The 21434-nt window shown below is 38.9% G+C and overlaps 1 protein-coding gene and 1 long non-coding RNA gene across 2 annotated transcripts in view; one reads left to right on the top strand and one right to left on the bottom strand.

The window, feature by feature from the left end:
- LOC145944848 (RNA-binding protein MEX3B-like) overlaps positions 1–20534 on the top strand; it is a 50694-nt gene extending 30160 nt beyond the window's left edge. The window contains exon 2 of the mRNA XM_083053430.1: positions 503–20534. Within this exon, the coding sequence (XP_082909556.1) occupies positions 503–1491 (989 nt within the window). The 3' untranslated portion in view covers positions 1492–20534. The remainder of the gene's footprint in view (positions 1–502) is intronic.
- Positions 1–21434, bottom strand: part of LOC145944850 (uncharacterized) — a 55283-nt gene that overhangs the window by 19985 nt on the left and 13864 nt on the right. The window lies entirely within an intron of this gene.

The following is a 21434-nucleotide window of genomic DNA, read 5'->3' as shown; positions in this document are numbered from 1 at the left end:
GCATTGCGCTGGCTCAAGGCCAAAGAGTCTGCGAGACCGAGGACCAGACCGGGTCGGGACCTCCTTCCTTCCAGTTTCCTGCGCCCTGCTCTCTCGCGCTTCGCGCGGTTCTTGCTGACGAGTCTCTTTTCCGTTCTTCGCGCTGCGTCCCTCGCTCGGCGATACGCAAACAATTGCATCATGCACGCGCTGCCACTTTTCAAAAGCTTATTACGTGTGTGGGCGGCTTTTTGTGCCGGAATGTAACGCGAGAGAGAGAAATAAATAATAATTTATATACGAATGCGCGCGAGTAATATAATAATTACGACTCAACTTTCTCTTGTGTTATGTTGTGTATTTTGTCAATCATTTATTTGTACGATCAAGTACAATGTATTTAAATGTTAAAACAATAAGCATTAAACACATTGAATTTTCAAATAGAATCGATAATACCAATACACTAATACAATATGCAATAACAGTCGTAATAAACGTTTCTCTCTTTGTTTGATTGCAGGTTGTAAGATCAAAGCGCTTCGAGCGAAGACGAATACCTATATCAAGACGCCGGTGCGCGGTGAAGAACCCGTGTTCGTCGTCACAGGTCGCAAGGAGGACGTGGCCCGTGCGAAGCGTGAGATTCTCTCCGCCGCGGAGCACTTTTCGCAGATTCGCGCTTCGCGCAAGAGCTCGTTGGGCGCCCTGCTCGGCGCACCACCCGGTCCACCCGCGACCGTGCCTGGTCACGTAACGATCCAGGTCCGAGTGCCGTATAGAGTGGTAGGTCTGGTCGTCGGGCCGAAAGGCGCGACCATCAAACGAATTCAGCATCAGACGCATACCTATATCGTGACGCCGAGTCGCGACAAGGAGCCAGTATTCGAGGTAACAGGCCTGCCGGATAGCGTAGAAGCGGCCAGACGCGAGATCCAGGCGCACATTACTTTGCGAACCGGCGCCGCGCCCGGTATCGTCGGCGACGAGACCGATCTATTGGGCGCTCTCTGTCGCGGTGGTCTCGGTTCGGTCCTCGGTATTCAAGGTATCGATCAACCGGGATCCAATAGCTCTGCTAGCTCCAACGGCGCGTTCTCCAGCAGCGGCAGCTGCAGCAGTTCGTCCAGCAGCACCGGAGGAATCGGGCTCAACGATATCGTTGCCATTTGGGGCGCCGGGTTGGAAAGGGACGAGGGACTGGGCGAGTCGCCATCATTCGAATCGCAGCCGACCTCGACATCGTCGATCTGGTCGTTCCCGAGCGTTACGTTACCCTCGAGGCCGTCGCCGCCAGCGACGGCAAGTCCGGCGTCGCCCACGGACTCGCTCCTGGGCAACGGACGGCGAGAGTGCGTTGTATGCGGTGATAAGGAAGTCACCGCGGCGTTGGTGCCCTGCGGACACAATCATTTCTGCATGGACTGCGGCAACCGGGTCTGCAACAGCAAGGATCCAAACTGCCCGGTCTGCTCCAGGCGCGTCCTGCAGGTGCTCCGTATTTTCTCCTAAGAGGGGCCCTCTTCGAGCCATCGCCCGTCAGTCTCCCGTAATGTGACACCGCTGGTGCACGCAGCGGCTGCACCAACAACTTACTACCTTCTACCGCTCCTCGAGCACCACGGTCGGCTAATAACTGCTCCAGCACGCGCGACTACAACAGTGCAGACAACAACAACGTTGGCGACAACGACAATATCTGCGCGATGATTCTCTCGGCATCCTCGGAGTCGTCATCGTTGTCGTCGTCCTCGTCGTCATTGTCGTCGTCTTTTTCATCGTTCTACCATGCTGGTGTGACGCCGTCGTCGTCAGGGGACCGAACGCGCACAATGTCTCAATTCCACGGCTGCCAATAATCTCTTTTACGCGACGGGAATTCGCCTCGACGAATTGCTCCTTTGGGTCGATCGTCTGTCGAATTTCCGCTGACCGGATACAACGAAGCCAGCTTTTAAGTTCTACGAGATATATATTTAAAGAGAGAGACAGAGACAGGGATGGATACACTCACCCACCGTCTCATCGTCCCCCTCCCCCCACCCCCCTCCTGTATTCCACTCGCCTGTTCCCCGTCTCTTGACGCTTGCATAGATTGGGCTCGCGGCTCGTCGAGTACTCTAATAAGCCTCGAGGTAGATGTGAGATGGTACGAGGGTACTGAACACAAGTATTACCATCGTACCGTCCCGACTGACGTGCGAGAAAGAGCCTCTCTATCGCCCGCAAAAGATCGACGCTGCGATATTCTGCGACTGATATTATTAGTAGCGAGACTGATGGTTACCGAGACGCTACTTTCTGTTTTCTTTTCATCGCGGAGGCTACGATCCGGACATGGATCGATCGAGTCGCGGACCGACCGGCCTCATCGCCGACCTCTTGACTACGCTTAACACCGCCGGTGTTTTGCTGTTTTAAAAAAAAAAAAACTCTGCTCGTTCCTGAAATTTCTTTGGGTCGAACGTTTGCTGGGAATGGAGGCTGCTTGCTTAGCATGATGGATCTTAGAGCTTTCTCGATTTTTTTTATTTAAAAAAAATGTTTTTATTAGTAACTATGACTGATTGCAAATGATGAATCACGTTCAAATCATATCCAAAGATATAACTTTCCATTTTTTGATCGCTTTTAAGCTTATACATATGTATATGTTTATATATATATATATATATATATATATATATATATATAATATTTGATTCAAGCATGCTTATATGCTCGTATCTTCAACTGTCAATCTTTCTAATCGATGATGGATTGAAGATACGCAGCCAACATTTTATTTGTCTAACCTGCGATGTTTGATTTTGTGCCAAAAGGGCTAGACAAAAAGAAAATCATCTCAATAATTTCACGATAATTGCGCACTGGGCAACCTTGCGATTCTTTTTCTCATTCACATATTTTCCTTTCATTTTTTCCAAACAAAGGAGGCGTATGATAGTCCTTGATCTCAGCGTTCGCTCGAAACGCGCGTAGAAAGCATTAAGTTCTTATCATCGATCCGAAAAGGGGTTTTCCGTTGCCAAGTGTACAATTACGAACTCGACGAACCTGCGAGCTGTGGTCGCGAGTGCGACAGTGAAAATTACCGAGAATTACCTACATGTATACACGAATCATAAGACACATACGCATATACATACAAACACACTGTGGATATACTGATAGATGATCTCGCACTGACATCCTACACGTGAAAAAGAGAAGGAAAAGAAGAGAGGGTCACGGGCCCCTCGATTCGCCATGAAATCACGTAGCGAATATACATATAGCGGACGGCGCGTTCGTTCCACCCGGCTTCCCTTCGCTATATTTAGAGTATTATCTTAAAATATCTTTATATAAAATAATATATATATAATAATAATTGAAATAATAATAGCTCTAATAATATATATATATTTATATATTTGTATATTTATATTTATATAAATTATATTATATTTATATAAATATAAATATATATTTATATATAAAATATATATTTATATACAATATATACATACATAATATATATGTATATGTATGTGTGTATGTATATACATATATATATATATATATGTAGTTGGTAAACTCACAGCGCAAAAGTGAAAGAGAATGAAAGAGTAAATATGAATGAAAGAGATAACGAATGATATATTATCGACAAGATTTAGATTTTGTATTTTTCGCGCATTTCGCCGATGGGACGGCGGGTGGTCTTGAATTGTAACGCCATAGAAAGAAAAAGAGAGAAAATTATTTAAGAATATATATTATGATGTGTAGAGAAAATTGTAGAAAAAATACGGATAAAAAAAAGAGAGAGAATATAGAGCACACAATGCGTAAATCGAGGGGCCGTGCGTCCGCTGTCAAACAGGAAGAGCGAACACAAATGAGGTCGGTCGATGTGCCGGCGGTTCTCGCAAGTATATTTGTATTTTTTGACTAGTAATAATCGAGTAGATTGCTTAAACTCGACACTAAACGATACTCATTTCACGTAGGGATCGACAATGCATACATATGTAGTGTCCTTTTATTAGTTTCGTTAGAGAGGCGTAACACACATTATCGCTATATTACCTTACATTATAATATATGTGTATATATATATATATATATATATATATATATATATATATATATATATATGTATGTGACATGTGGATGTATATGGGATCGCACATATCCGGGATCCGTCATATACGTCCATTTTATTCTATATACATATACAATATCAGTATGTACCGCTTCTTCTCTTCGGGATCGCCGGGAGAAAGGACGAGCGCAAAATCTCTCATTACTTTCCAAGACAAGACGCAAGACGTCCTTCCTCCTTCGTTTCTCGTGGACGAGCATCGCGCTTTCGCGCAAGAACGATCATGGGGCTCTATTAAATTGTGCAAAATCGTGACGCTCGTCCTTCATGTACGAGAGGGAGCTCGGTACCACATGTCCTTACGATTCGTTTCTGCATATAATCTCGTTTCGAAGAAAGACAAAACAGGGGAAAGAAGCTAATCAAATGGGATCTCGACTACGAGGTCTCTAACGGCGCGCGCGTGACAGGAGACGATACTCCAAATTTTTATTCGAACAAGAAAGGATAGCTTAATAGCGGAAGAGATGAAGAAAAACTCTTCCGCGTACTTCCGTTTTCCCTCGCTTCGATATCGAGTTTATTCAACGTTCACATATTTTCCTTTCTCATCATCGTCCCCTTGATAATCTCGCCCGCCCCTTCTCCTTCTCCCCAAAAACCTCCTTTGTCGTTGTCTGGATTTCTATTTTTTTATCATCAAAAATTCTTGTCAATCGTTGCCATTTTTTAAACGAATATATGCTCAAGTCGCAGCTCCGAGTAAGTCGAGGTATATTATATATAATACATATTACATATATTATATATATAAATATATATATTATATATATCTAAATCGCCCATCTCGCGATGGGTGTTGGAAGATGAGAGAGAATATTTTTTCGATCTTTCCAAACAAGAGACTCGATCTTTTTGTTTATTTTTTAATTTTTTAATTTTTTTTGTCGCGCGAAGATGTCTCCGTTTGCCGTGTGCTTCGTTACTCTACTCCAGTTCCTCCTATATTTTCCGTATATATATGTATCGCGGCAATCTTCGTTCTCGACTTTTCTTTAATTAAACGCATGAACGAAGACACGCACTTTTGCTCACTCCGCACGCACTAAACGCACGCTGAAAAAAAAATTCGCGTATGCATAAACTTCGGTGGGTGCGCTGAAGACATGCGCGAACGATATTGTACATTATTATTTGTTACTTATATATCGAGAAACGTTACACTTCATAAACACACATACACACATTCATGTAAAACACGAAAGGCACACCAACACAGATGCACACAACAAAAGCGTATATTTATATATTATGCGACGAGAGAAAGAGAGAAAGAAAGAAGTTTATTATATTATATTTAAGTTCAAAGTAAAATAAATTCTATATTTTTTCTATATTAAGTATAAAGAAAGAAAAAAAGATGCTAAAATAAAGTCGATGATATAACACATACATTAAAAAAACACACACACATATATATATATACATATATATTATATTATATATATAATATGATATATATATTATATGTATATACACACACACACACAATATAATATAAAATATATTTATAGGTATTTTCTCTTTAGCATTTACGTTTTGAAAGACGTAGCGCTGTCGCCGAGCGCAAGAAATGCAAGCCGCTAATGTGCACGTGCGTATATAATGTAGATCGTGTCAGGTAATCTCTCATTTTAATTTTGCTATAATAAGAATTAAAATCCAGGATCTCGGGAGTGCACGAGATCCGGGAAATGTGAAAGAAGGAGAGAGCTAGAATAAGAATTAATCCAGGATCTCGGGAGTGTATACGAGATTTGGGAAGTGTGAAAGAAGGAGAGATGTGGACAAGATGTTAATGAGAAAAGAGTTTCTAAGCGGGACACACTTTTACTTTTAGGGATAACGAGGAGGAAATTTTATCGCGGTTCCACATGTATATGCGTACGTTTACATTACATTTCGATTCGGATCACCGGGCGGATGTGCGCAGAGAGAAAGATATATATATATATATATATATATAACAATAATATATTATATATTTAAATTAATAGCGAAATCGCGATGAGATCCGATAGAGCGGATAGAGCATACTTAATATAACTCCAGGCGAAAAGTATGCGCGCGCGGACAGAAAAACACGCGGGACGAAAAGAGGGAAGCGTGAGAACTTCCGGAAACCGGAGGACGGAAGAGGTTTCGATTTTAAAAATAAGGGGTACGTGTGTGCAGTGAAGGGAATAGATTAAGAGGGACAAGCATAGGGTGGTTGCCAGAACTCGGAACGTGATGTCAAACCCAAAGTTGATGAACGGCGCGTGTGTAGGCGGGGAGCTAAAGAGGAAACATGAAAGACAAAGTTTCAATTTTTTTTTTTTTTTTTACGATCGTTGAATGATGACCGATGGTGTGAAGTTCGAGAGTTCGAGACGCGGGGTACGACGTATCCGAGAAGCGGTTCCAAGTTTACATCCAGTTCTCTCTATAGCGAGTAAGTAGTTCGCGCAAAGTATCATCTTGCCCTTATAATCATCCATTGATAATCATTCATTTATGGTGCTTTTAGGAATGAATTGTGAGAAATATGAGAAAATTATGAATGTATTATGAAAATCGAGACACATATAATTATATATATGTATATATATAGGGCGCACACACACACACACTTTTTCTGACGATATGCGATCGGTATCGGAAATCCTCATTTGATCGTCGCGAAATGCGATTATCGTGCGTCGACAGTTGAAATTCTCCTCGAGAGAGAGAGAGATTCGTCGTTATTCAGTCTTCCTTCTACGATCTCGCGTTTCGACCCGTGTTTCGGCAACTCTCGAGAAGTTATCAGTGGTAAATGGCGGGGCGGAAAGTTCGGATTAAAACGTTAGGCAAGTCAAGGGAGTGAAATTGGGTGGATATCTCGCAGGACAACAAAAGCTCGTCGAGAACCTCCGCTAGACTTTGGGACAATTCTGCTGTATTAATTAAACACGTTAACCGTGAAATACACACACGCACACTCGATTACGACACTTGGGCAGCCTTCACTTTGGCCGAGGTTCCGACATTCGTTGCAAGGTCGTCGGCGTTGTCGTTTTCTCATCACCGATCGTCATCTTCGTACATAATGAAACACGTGCTCGTACGTGTACGTTCCCTTCTCATCTCTTTGTGGGAATTATCGAGATACGCGATACCGACAATATATAAATCGTCCTCGCGATCCAAAAGTCCCGAATTTCGATAGACTCGAGAAAAGAAATACGCGCGTTAAAATCCCGTTCTTCTTTCATCGCGGAGAGACGTAAGGCATTTATGATTGTCGCTCCATCATCGTTCGCCATCTAACACCGCACACAGGATAAAAAGTGGAAAATACGTTCGCGTAATTTTACATAGTGCCATACGTAAATCAAAAGTTGAGCGCGTAGTTGCCGCTGATAAGTGATAATAAACAGCGGTAGTTTAGCACGATATAACGAAACGCGAGCTGGGGAAATCGCTATAATTACACGGCTAATCAAACGTCGATAATAAAAGGAAGAAAGAGAAAGGGAGAGAGAGGGAGAACTCTTGGACGACGCCGTTCGGACTTTTCACTCTCGCTTCTTCGATGATAAGCGTTTTCTCCTCTTCTCGTGTAGTACTTTATATACGTTCAATGCATTTCAATACTCGCGCGTCGTGGGGCATTCGCGGATGATGCTGTCAAAACACGCACTCGCGAACATACCGGTATAATATTGTAATAAATAAAAGGGAACGTGGCGCGTCTATAGTTTTTAGAGGCGTTCTATAACGAGTATAACTTAACTGATAAGATGTCTCTCGTGACGTAAGATTTAATAATTGTAAAATATTAAAGCGTAAACTTTTAATGATTATTATATAGCCATTGGCTGTGACCGATAACTGCCATTTTCTTAATCGAGAAATAAAGGAAAAAGAGTAATAAACGCGATAGAGCGAAGAAGTAGTAAGTGGTACCATACGCGGACCGCATACACATATGATTAAACATACACATACACACGCATACTCATCTATACAACACGAAGGGAGAAAGGGGTGACTAGTATACATTCATATGTACCTACACAATCGCACATGTACACACTATAACGACATTTTGGATGCGTACACGAGATATATAATCTTCGCGAGAGGAGAGACGCGGGAAACGTTTCGCGAAGCGACGAGTATATCGAAAGCAGGACGATAATAAGAACAGACGCGATTCGAGCACGATTTTGATGACGATGGTGGAAACGAAAAGGTCAATTTACCGACGATGGAAGATAAAAAAAAAAAGAGACGCGATCTTGTATCGAAACGAATAATATTACGAGCGAGCGCTGCGCGAGAAATCGTCTGTCGACCCCTCTCGGTTTCGATCCTCAGCAACCCCTATTTACTCTCGTTCGTTGAAAACTCGGGTAAGGGAATCGAGAAAAGCGTATTGTTAGAAAATATGAGAGAAAGAGAGAGAGCGCACAACATACACACCCTATACACGACGATACATATCTCCAAGTATAATAATTAAATGTAAGAAAGATTATATAACTTTTAGTATAGCTAGCAGAGTAATAAGGGAAGTTAAAGAAAGAGAAGATAATTTAACTATAGGAATATATCGATATTTGGATAGATAGATATATAATAGATATATACATATACATATATATATAGAAAGAGAGAAAAAGATGGAGAAAGAGAGATATGATCGTTGTTGCTTCATTTAAGTCTATTTACTATATTATTGATTATATTCTATTAAATAGGTATATAACCGAGGATGATTACAATATTATTATCATTAATAATTTTTTTTATCGCGTCAATATTTTTATTTACATAAATATTATTGATTAATAAATATTATCATATTATATTATTATTATTATATTATATATAAATATTGGTCTATATATATAGTATATATATATTTTGATGTATTTAGTTCTCTTGTTTGTGCATATAGTATGTCTTATTATCATAGGTAGTATCAGATTTCGTGAGGGAGATTCTTCAATGGACGATCGATGATCTTTCAACTGAGATTGTTTTACTCGTTAATTTTCCTCTCGCTTCCTTCGCGCCCTCATCTCGTTTGAATTTTAGCGCTTTTAAACGCGAAGGAAAGGATTAACGTTTCTCTCAGCCTCGTCTTTCGATCGTTTCTTCTCCCCCTTTCCCCTCTCCCCCTATCCTACTTTCGTTTTATTGTTTTCGTGGCTTATGCGAGCTATCGGCCGATGATGATGGATAGTGATCGGACATGAGTGAGAAAAAAAAACGCATTTCAATATCTCTAATATATATTGTTATATATAGACACACACACACAGAAATACACATTTAAAAAAATATCTGTAGGTATACACACACGTACACCCTCGACACACGCGCAAGTATCTCTACATCGCGGCTATCGTCTAAAAAGAGACACCGCCTGTATTCGAGATGTGACTGTATAGCACGGCTTGAATTATCATAATTATATAATATGATTATAATTAATAACGTTATATTCCTACATTTTATATTAAAAGAGCGTATATATATTCTCGCCCCAGCGTCGCGAGCCAAAAATACGCGGTAATATCGTAACTCGCCGGATCGGAGATTTAAGAGAAGTAATATCCGCTCGAGAATATCCGGGTTTATATCTTTCTTCTTTTTTTTTACTTTTTTATTACTTAACGTATATCTACTTAATTAACTTAAAGAAGCTGTATGCGACCGGACCGCACGTCCGCCCGGTCTGTTTCTTCTCCTTTAGACTGCATTATTTAAACAATTCCGCGTATATAAGGAACACGTGTTCCTTCCCCGATACTCTCGGATCGTCTTCTCTCATCATTTCGTCATCGTCACCCGAAATGACAATAGGGCGAGGATGACGATTCGCGATCGCGGAGGACCACGATGCCACGCAGCTATACATTATATACGTTTAGCGCCTTCTCAGCCCACAAACTCGATCTCAGAAAGGAAAAAGGAAACTGTCTTCTTTCACTTTTTTAAAGCTCTCTCTTTCTCGGTTTGCTCGCTTCTTTCGTCGTGTGATTTTTGCGTGCGCGTTAATCGGCCGTAAATTCTTCTCTCGGCGTCTCTTCATTCCTTTCCTCGTTTTGTTCATTCATTCATTCATTCGTTCGTTTGACGGTTTTTTTCTCGTCGATTTTAGATAAATATTTGTCGTTTTTTTTGTTGTTTTATCTTTAAAGAAATGTATAAGTTAATTGTAGTGTGAAAAAGGCCCAGGGGGTTGCACTCTTTCCTCAGATTTTGCGGACGTGAAGGTTTTTGAAGGTATAATAGGCTGTGTGTGATACGGAGAGAATTAATGACATGATGATCCGAGGAAGGCAACCGCTCTGAGACTAGAGAAATCAGTATTTCAGAAGAAAATCTATATGAATATGTGTATATATACATAAATATATGTATATGTATATATATTATTAATATTATCTCATAATTGATATATTCGCGTATATTACCGTATAAAACTAAAAAATCGAATATGTTTGAGCCTTGTTCTTCTCCGACAAGTGGGCATAAATAAGAGGGAGGAATTATGTTACTGTATAGTCGTGCGAAACAAATCAGATTGTCGATTTTATTATAGTGAGATATTAGATTTTGATTATAGTGAGAAAAGAAATCGAAGAATCATTTAATTAAACCAAGTGTTACGGTATTTTAGACTGAAAAATTGAAAAGATAAACACTTGAAAAAGAATGGGAAAAGGAGGAGGAAAATTGCGAAATAGAAAATATAATTTTAGTTAATCTAAAATAGCGCTTTTTAATTATCTTTAATTATATATCGTGCATGAAATATATATATATATATATATACATATATATATATATATATATATATATATATATATATAAACCCATTATTGTTAGTTATCGCATTATTATGATTACGATATTATATTATATTATTGTAGGTATATCATATATCATATTATATATTGAATGTTGTGCTCAGTGTTTTTTTTTTTTTTTCGCGGCCCCTGTACGATGCGGGGGTTCGACGGGAGGGAGAGAGAATGAAGATCTTTATCAGAGAGATATTCTTAATATATGTAACGAAGATATTTTATGTTCGATGTTTTTTCTTTATTAATTTCATTATATTTATCATTTATATGTAACTATTATTGTGCTAGTATTCCCCCCATTTCGCTTTCCGCCCAATACTTTTTCGTTGTCGCTCCCCCTTCTCTCTCTTTTTTGCTTACTCTTATTCTTATGCGTTGTCTTGATTCTCTATTTTCCTTTACTTTTTGAATTCCCCTGACGATAAAGAGTCGCGACGTCGATCGTTAATCGAATATTCATCGATCGATTCATCGCGGCTGAATTACAAAAGGGAGAGAAACGCACTATCGCAAATCGTCTGGGCATTAATCGTGAAACTAAGACGTATCGCTTTTCTTTCCTTCGTTGGGGTTATCGAGAGAAAGAGAAAGAAAGAGAGAGAAAGAGAGAGAGAGGCAACGAGCGAGCAAACCGCGTGTTACATAGGGAGAGACCAGGTTTCGTCGCCCCATTACAGTGTCCAAATGACGCCGCCACTCGCTCCGATGATAGCTATAATCACACAGTCCTCTCTTATAATAATGTTAACTAAAGCAGCAATAATCAGCCGCAGCGTCAGTTGCACTGTGACGGTATAGAGCGACGTATCTTGGTTTCTCCGTATTTCGTCTCTGATGTCCCCGATGTTCTACTCCCCCGCGGTCGTGTATAGCGTATACATACGATAGGACGACACCTTTGTTGTCCTCTGTCCCTGATAATCTCCAATTCAATTAGATGGACACACGATACACATACACAGAGCGCGCGAAATTTAGCGACATTTCTCTTTTCGCGCCGCGGATGTATCGTACATTGTATATATATACACACGCGAAACGATGATATTAATTAAATATAATAATAATTGTCATAATCTTACAATTTTATTCCTCATCTCGGCTCCGTTGTGAACGAAACGAAACATACACATGCCCGTACAATCGCAGCAAAATACGATATGTATGTATACTGATTATAATTATGAGACTACTACTATTATTTCCGATAATTAGAACCCTAGAAGCCACGAGCGCGAGGGTAAAAGAATTATTTTTTAGAGTAATATTCAAATCAATAGAAGAGATAGAGAGAGAGAGAGAGAGAGAGAGAGAGAGAGAGAGAAAGAGAGACAGAATGAAAGCGACGAGAGAAATAGCGAGCGAGAGAAAAAAATGAGCGAGACAAATTATAGAAGCAGCAAGTTTATTATTTTCTATATTTTTTTATGTAATTTTGTGGACACGCGATAATATATACACTATTATTATTAATTATTATTATATTATTATTATTATTATTATTATTATGAATATTTTAATATATAATATGATTTTTATATACAATGTGTACTTATGTTTTTTTTCCTGTGTTCTTGTCTGGTTGTTTTGAAGCCTTGTGTTTTGATTAATCAGTTGTTGCTTTTCGCGAGGCACTTGATTACCGATTCTCCGTTAAGTGAATTGAATAAAATTGTAATACTGAAACAATCAAACACACCACGCAACCAACTATCCTATATTTTAATCAGCATTATATATATAAATATATATTTATATATATAATGTTTTATTATATTATAATTATTATATTTATTATTGTCTTTTTTTACGGTGTATTATTATTATCAATACACACAGGATGTGTTCCATAACAATCGCTACTCTGTCACAGAATATTAAATCGACGCACAGAAAAATCTTTTTTAATGAAAATTTGATCATTATCTCTCACAACTTCATAATTCTTAATATGAACATAATTTCTTCGTGCTCATTCTGATATTTTCCAATTGACAGCAATAAAAGAGTAGTTGTTCTGGGAGAGTCTGTGTATATTTATGCGATCGACCGTTTACGAAAGAAATGATTATCTGAAACTTTATCCGATTACTTAACGTAATGCATATTTTTTACCTGATATATTTTTTCGAATTTATACTTTACGTTTTATAGCACATAGACATATATAATATTGCGATACATTGCATCGTTTTTTAATAATATTCGCCGTTTCACCGAGTCAATGACGCCGGATGTCGTTTCACACGCATTATCGATATATATCCATCTATTGCTCTATCATCAAAACGTTTATTTTTATACGATACACAAATACGATTTACACGCGCGCTTCTTCATTCATTGTAACGACGAACCGCATAGACTGCATTCTATTTCGATATTTGAATGCGAATGGTGATTCGCGATTATTTGAACGACGAACAAAATGGAAAAGATTGCCGTTTAATATATATTTATATCTGTAAGAAGATTCTTATATACACGTACACGCAAACCCGTACCAAAAATATTTTATTAAAAGGAAGGATACGAGTCTCTAGAGAGGAACGACGCATACACTTGCATATACCTATTTACTGGAAACAGATTTAATAAAATGTTACGTGATTTTTATACATTAATATTTAATTTCTCATTGTTTTTTCTGCGTCTCGCGTTATCCAATATACCTCTGTTCATCGTTATCCAATCTTTTGTTCTACCTCGTCCTTTTCGGTCCTCGCTATCTTATAGACTTTCTGTATCAAATATTTTTATATATTTATATTTATTTTATTTATTTGCTATATATTAAATTGTCAATGCGATTTCGAAGATATACTATATATAAAAACCGCTCGAGACTGTTGGCTGATTACTCGAGCATGCGTAATTCCATCGAAATGTCGCGAGTTCGGGTTTTGAGGGTTGAAATAACCGTGGTTCCTCGTTTCGCGGTCCCGCTACTGATGATCGCGTGTCGAACCGCGACCGGCCGGCGCGACGTTATACAGTACGCAGGAGCGTGCCACGAAAATCTGTCTCGTCGGCCCCTTGGGCGTCTCGGTCGCACAAGGGGCTGTTGCCCGTTGGGATGGCAACGTCGCATTGCAGCGTTGGGGTTGCGGTCGATGCCGTCCTGGTGATGGTGGCCGAGGTTACCACTTCGCGAGACTCGACGCTCTCCTATTTCGTGGATATCGAAATTATTACTCGGACAAGCTTTTTGGACCTCGTCTTCTTTATTTACCCCTTCGGCCACCTTTTCCCGATCTTTTCACGGCTCGTTCTTGCCAATTATACGAGAATAGCTCTTTTCTACCCCCTCGTTTCTTTAATTTTCTTCCGAACAGTTCGCGATGACTGGTCGAGAATAATAATACTTCGGGAGTTGCATTTTTTTCGAAAAGAACTGGCCAATTTTTGAGCAATCGTTTACGTCATTGATAATGCAGTGGTGCACATCCCTTACATGAGTTTACATCATTTTACTCTGCTGCATCAGCTCTCGTGTGGCGTACAATATACGTCGAGCAGTCACCGGTGCGCTTCCTCTTTCTCTCTTTGCCGTTTCAACCCCCACAACTTGGCGCGCTCTCTCATCAGCCTCTATTGCTCCGCAGTAGATCGATAGCGGGAACGGTGCTCGTCTCTTTCTCGTACGACTCGCGCACTGATGTGTGTTATAGGCCGGCATACGTCGCGTCGTCGGAAAATCGCAGCGAACGCTCTGCTCTGTCGTAAGGGATTAAAAGAGAGCATGCGAGAGTGAGGTGATGGAGAGAAGAGGAAGAAGAGAGATGGAAAGAGAGAGAGAGAAAGAAAGAAAGCAGTCGCTTCGAGGCCGATTTCAGAACCGTAGCTTGTTCCATCTGCGCCACGTCTCTTCACATTGATCTCCATTAAATTGGACTAAAGATTGTCCAACTATTACGGCTCTTCTTGATGTATAGACCTTGAGGCACAGATACATAGTATCAGTACAATATCGCTGGAATTGAAATCCCGAGGAAAATCCTTTAATTATTCGTATTCGATGCACTCCGCTTATTAATTCGTATTTTATTAAAGTCGAATCGAGGTCCATTTGAATATCGAAGGAGAGCCTTGGTGTATCTCGCGCAATTTTAACTTGCCAGCCGAATCGATACCTCTGTTTCTCGTCCGCGAAACAGAGTGCTGTTTTCGCTTGACATTTCCCTAATTACGACAGTTTCGTCCTCGAACAATTAGAGTTGCACCAAGGAGAAAGCTTGTCCGACTCCACGAAGACGTGATATTCGAGAGCAACTTGAAATATTTTACGACGCTCTCTGTAGGGATCTTGGTCGATCGATATCTCCTTAGTTTTCTTTTGGAAGTTTCACGGGGTAGGTAGGAGAGGCGTTTTGAAACAACAGTGGCTTTAGGGATTTGGGGGCGAAAGAAAATCCACAGCGTTCTGCTGGATTGAAACTAAAAAATGAATAACGCGAAACTTTTGCTTTCTTCCAGCAACCTCGCGCATGAAATTTTCCAAGTGTTTCGCGCACCTGTCAATTTCTTTTTTCTTAATTCTTTGACGGCTTCTTTCGCGCGCCGCGCCGTTTCTTCTTCCGTTTCCTTGTTTCTATCTATCTATCTCTCTCTCTTTTTGCATCTCCGTCGTTTCTATTTTCTCTCTTTCTCTCTGTCTGCACTGCGTCGCCCCTCCGACACTCTTTCTCTCTCCTCTCTCGGTCGATAGCTCGTAGGGGTCGCGGAGACGCGGCGACGCCCTGCCCGTCCATCCCCTTACGACTTGCCATATCAGGGGGTCTCAACCTTGATCAAAATATTTTGTGATCTCATTGCCGGAGAGAGACAGCCGTAACGGTCGCACGACGGTTGCAGCTGGCTCGGCACCGCCGCTATTCGCTTATATTATTGATTATCTCGACGACTCATAAACACGCGATGACACCGCTCTGCCGCTGATCTTGACGCTTTCGAACTCCGTTATTATTTTATCAATATAAAAGACAGATATTGCGCAATGCCGGAAACTTTTATCTCGCTTCCGGTCCCTTCGCTTTCCTTTTTACGATTGTCTCATTTCTAACAATAAATCTTGAGTTTGTTTTAATGTTATGTAAACGCGGATCGATGTGTGTGAATATAAACAGCCAGTCGATTGTTTTTTTTTTATATCCGCGAGCTCGTTAGTTAGACAGGCTTCGCTAGTTTTCAAGAGGAGCTGTCGATATTTCTTATTTTATATTTGCATGAATTTTAAGTCCCTTCTCACCTTGACGAGACTAATAGATCGCGAGTAGGCGGCTGGGAATACTATGTAATGTATTTCAAATGCATTTTAAGGGTGAGGTATGTGTCGTATATATTAGGTATACGACGTTTGATAAATAGATATCTGTTGCCAGTGATTCTCAGTTGTTATGTGTAATACGATAGGAAGCAATCAATGTATTTGCAAGCGTAACATAATAATGCGATTATCAATAATGTACAAAACGTTTTTTATGCCATGCTCATCATATTGCAATACACATTGCGTCTCAATCAATCCGTATTTTCTCTAATTAAAACTGTTACTTAATGAAAAATGAAATGGATATTCTATACTAATTAGAAGATTGATTCATTAAAGTAAGACATTTTTAGTACAACATTTTTGTTAAATTAATTGATCTCGGAAGTAAAAATTATATACATCGCTATACTGATTTATTTTGCACGAGAGAAAAGGACATTGTGGAAAATGATAGGTTCGATAGAGTGGATGCTTCCCTTGTTTAGTTGTAAACGGACGATATGCGCAACATATTTACGAGCATTATTAGATAAAATATATCTTAATTTTTCCCGAATACACCATTCATTTCATTCGTATAGAATAATCATATGTGGTTTTAAAGCCCAAAAAAAAGATAAAAGACGAATAGAGAAAAATGGCAGTGCGGCCAGAGATATCTGAAAGGTGCGAGAATATTACATAGGACTATAAGAATGAATATATATATATATATAAAGATATATAAATTATATATATATACATATATATACACACATATGATGTATGTGCATTCTAAGGCGCGCATTGTATAGATATTTATATATTATATAATATATATGATACACATATTATATATACTATTATAGCATAGAGCCATGACCTCTCTGGTAAGAATGGGGGTTTTTTCTATTTTATTATAACAATTCTTAGATCGGGTAGAGCATTTATCTATACGACACGTTTCGATGAAAAGACGAAAAATGAAAATTATTCCTTATATATATCTATGCGTATTATTATTGTATCTGTCGAGTATAAAAAATGTACATGCATACATACATACTCGTACACACACGCGTATACACATTATACATATATGTATTTATACATATATATATATATATATTCACACATAACATAGACGGTGACGAAATGTCATCTTAAGAGGTGCAGTCGCGGTTTTGCAAACTGCGATCGCATCACGCGATAATTCAAAATAATATATATGAAAAAGAGTACAGGTATGTGTACGAGTATTGAGAAAAATCTTTAGCAAAGGAGAGAGAAAAGAAGAAAATAAAACGGAAAGAAAAAGTAGCCGTATAACGGCCAGCACACGCGGAAGCACAAAAAACCAAACAAAAATCGGAGGAAATTTGAAGAGAGAATGAAAGAGAGAAAGATGAGACACTTGGAGAGAATAATAATAAAGAATAATTAATTTTGTACTTTTTCGTGCGCGTTGCGAAATGCTCAAACAAAAAAAAAAGAAATATCTTATCTAATTAAATAATTAAAATAAAACTGATGCGCGTATGGCTGATATATATTTGGACGCACGATTCGTGTTTGAGGCTCAATGAAGAATAAATACGATACTCGGCGTTAAGCGTCTCGATAAATAAAGATGAATCGTAAATGCGAATGATGAAATTGCGATTATGCGCCATGATTAGCGTTCGAGAGTTTCGAAATAGCTTACGGCCGGCGTGACGCGAATTCGACGATACTTTCTGCAATCTTGGGGAGAGATATTGCTTGAGTTACAATTGTGAAGTATCCGATACGTACAATTAATCGCAATAAGCTCGTGAGAGGCAGCGCAAGATGGGAATCTGAACAATAGCACAAATGGAAAGAAAGAATGAGTGAAGGAGAAGAATAGATTTTTGTTTCATTCAATATTATGAATGGGAATACGTTTTATTGATGCAATAACGCACAAAGTACTACATGAGTTGTTTGAGACAAACTGTTGGATATCGTTCGAGAATTTATTTTCACGACAGTTTTTGAAGCACGCCGACCATCGTCTCGCTCTTACGCCGAAGATCGTGAGAATACGAACGGAGCGGAGATCGCTGGAGAGGACGAGAGAATATAAAAAAAGAAAGCAAAAATATGAATTGTGCGACGAATGAGAGAGAAACGGTGGAGGAGAAACTGGCGGAAAAGAAAAAAAAATTTATTGATACAAAATATTAATACCTAAATGCCCGGTTTATTTTTATATTTATTTTTCGATCTATGAAACGTTATAAAAGTTTAAAATGATATTTAAATCTAAATATATATATGACGATAAATATTATATACTTATGCGCTCTGTGTATGATACATAAAAAAATAATATATATATATATATATATTGTAATAATGGATGATTATATATAATAATTATTGTATCGACAAGATGGCGCATCGTATTCGCGGTGTACGCGATGCTATTACAGATTGATATTATTATTCATATAAAGTCTCCGCGTCTCGGCCCCTGCCTTCCACGATCCCCTAACATAAAACTTGAGACTCTCCACAAGTCTACTGTAATTTATAATTACCTCCCTTCCCCCGGCCCCCCTTAAGACTCCAAGTATGAATTATACAAACATCGATTTGCTCGTGTAACATCCTTCGACGTATATAAGCTTTCTGTACTCTAGTTAAATAAATTCTAGTTTTGGGGTAAAAAAATACAGGTACCATAAACATCGTATATATATATATATATATATATATATATATATATATACACATATATATTTATCAATGTAGTATGTTAGCCTTTAACGGCGACAAGTAAGACGGGACACCATAGATTTTTAATTAATGTAATGACTATTGCGGGACGTCTTTCTCCAATGTGGTCGACTGGCGCGGTATCGTAGCAACGAGGAAAACACATGGCAAAATTTTTTGAGAAAATACGATCAAAAAGTATAGGTCGGTTTAGTCGAAGGATCTCGTCTTCGTACAGACTGGGAGAGATGTCTGAGTACAAACAAATGCGAAATAAATATCCTCCCGTACGATCGGATTGAACTTTTCGTATCTCATTCGACATTCTCGTCGAAATCTTAAAGGAATAAGAGAGGATGAAAATATGGACGAGAAGAACGAGAGAGAAAGAAAATGAGAAAGAGAGAAAGGTATGACTCTGAGATGACTACGACTTCGACGGTCGACTTCGGCGTCCTTCGAGTGCACCATTAAGCGATAATTGAAGAAATAATATACGACGGAAGGAAAAGAAATCACATACTGCCCAATGCTCCTATAGCCTAGTTACTTAAGTACGGCTGAACGTGTGAGAATGTTAAATCGACGAGACTCGAGTGCGACATAGTCACACGTAGAGGAAGGAAAAAAATATAACTATATAAATCTATTATATTTCATAGTCGACTATAGAGCCACCGAAAGATATCTCATTGTCGATCGTGTTGTGTGTATTGTCTTATAGCAATGTGTATGTATGTGTGCATCATATGTGTATGTATGTGCGTGTGTGGGTGTAACATGGAAAAAAAGAGATAGAATGATGCGAAAACGAAGAGCAAAAATTACGATAATCGTACGAAGTAAAACAATAAGAAAATCGGTACATTCCAACTTCATAGATCTCGATCATTCTTCACTCACTCATTCGTTCACTCATTCATTTCGCGTTTGATTGCCTAAAAAAATAATGGCTAAAAACGCAATGGATATTCTTGTGTAGATATAAATGATATATATTCATACATACATACACATATATAGGATATGTTATATATTATACTTATGCAGGATGCGTATCCCAGGTTCTTCGCACTTTTTCTTTTGCGCGTCTTTTGACAATTATGGTGAACACTATTTTTTTTCACAATTTTTTCTTTTATGCATTCATTTTTAAGTTTAAAATTAAACAAGAATTAACATGTTATTGTTCTTTTATATTTTAGACATTTAATTTATGACTCTAATTTACATGAAAAAATATATTGATATCTTCTTTCTCATTAATTAAAAATTTATTTCAAGTTACTTAGAAAATTCAGAACGAAAGCAAGTGGTAGAAACTGGAGCATCTTGTGTATACATATACATATTTAACGATATCCTGTACATATATATTTATTTACATGCGCATATAAATATATATATATAATAACTATAATACTTTACGATATCACATAGCTTTCTGACTGATTACTCGTAACGTGAGGAAACGAAAAAAAGATCGCAAGTGAGGAGACAACACAAACAGAAAGTAGGTACACTATATTTAATCGCCACACACACACACACACACACACACACATAGTGCAACACTTCGTAAATATATTCGGTGCAACCATCTTTATCGCGCCGCGTTGTGTCAAACCAAATAACGTTGCGTGTTCACCCGGCCCCTTCCCGTTCATCTCGCGGTCACCTGGATCCGCGAAACTCCGCGCCGCAGAATCCCAAGATCCTTCCAGGTCGCGTATAACTGTATAACGTAACGTCGATCCGCACGCCATCATATAAAAGAGCAGAATAACTTAAATACAGTTTTGCGTGTGCTCTCTTAAAGAGAAAAAACAAAAAAGAAAAAGAGAAAGAAACGAAGGAAAAGAAAAGCTCTGTTCTCACACTAGCGGGACAATTCGTTGGCATCGTTCGAATCATTTGACGCGTCCGGACCAATGTCGAAGAAGTATTATTTAACGATAGGTTTTCAATAGCCAAAGTGCGCTGAAATAATGATATATATATTTTTGTAAAGACACTATAGAATACAACGTCAGACGATATAAGGATAAATAATAATAATTCAGTGTTAATGGTGATTCGTTCAGCGATTTGTTGTTGGGTGAATGAAACGCGGAAGGTAAAAAAAAGGGGGCAGGGAAAGAAAAAGATGACGAGAGGCGAAAGGGATGAAGATACATTCCCATCCAGCATGATCTTCAAATGCGGTATCGAACAGACGGACGGCAAATCGATGATTGCCGATAGGCAGTCGGTGTGTGGATTCGATGCGGATCCAATCAAAGTATCGACGATGTTTAATGAACGCCTGAGGGCTCCGTTATTGACACGTGCGTTACACGTGTCACACACGGTAGCGGGTGGGAATTTTCGCGAAAGGAGTAAAGTATTCGCGAAATTTTCGGAAACACCGCGACGACGGCGACTCGATCATCGTTTGTCATTGTCGCAAAGTGGACAATGGCAAATC

This window comes from Prenolepis imparis, unplaced genomic scaffold (assembly GCF_030444845.1).
Source record: "Prenolepis imparis isolate NDT839.2.m4 unplaced genomic scaffold, iyPreImpa1.0 SCAF_13, whole genome shotgun sequence".
Lineage (NCBI taxonomy): Eukaryota > Metazoa > Arthropoda > Insecta > Hymenoptera > Formicidae > Prenolepis > Prenolepis imparis.
This window is presented reverse-complemented; position numbering and strand designations above follow the sequence as displayed.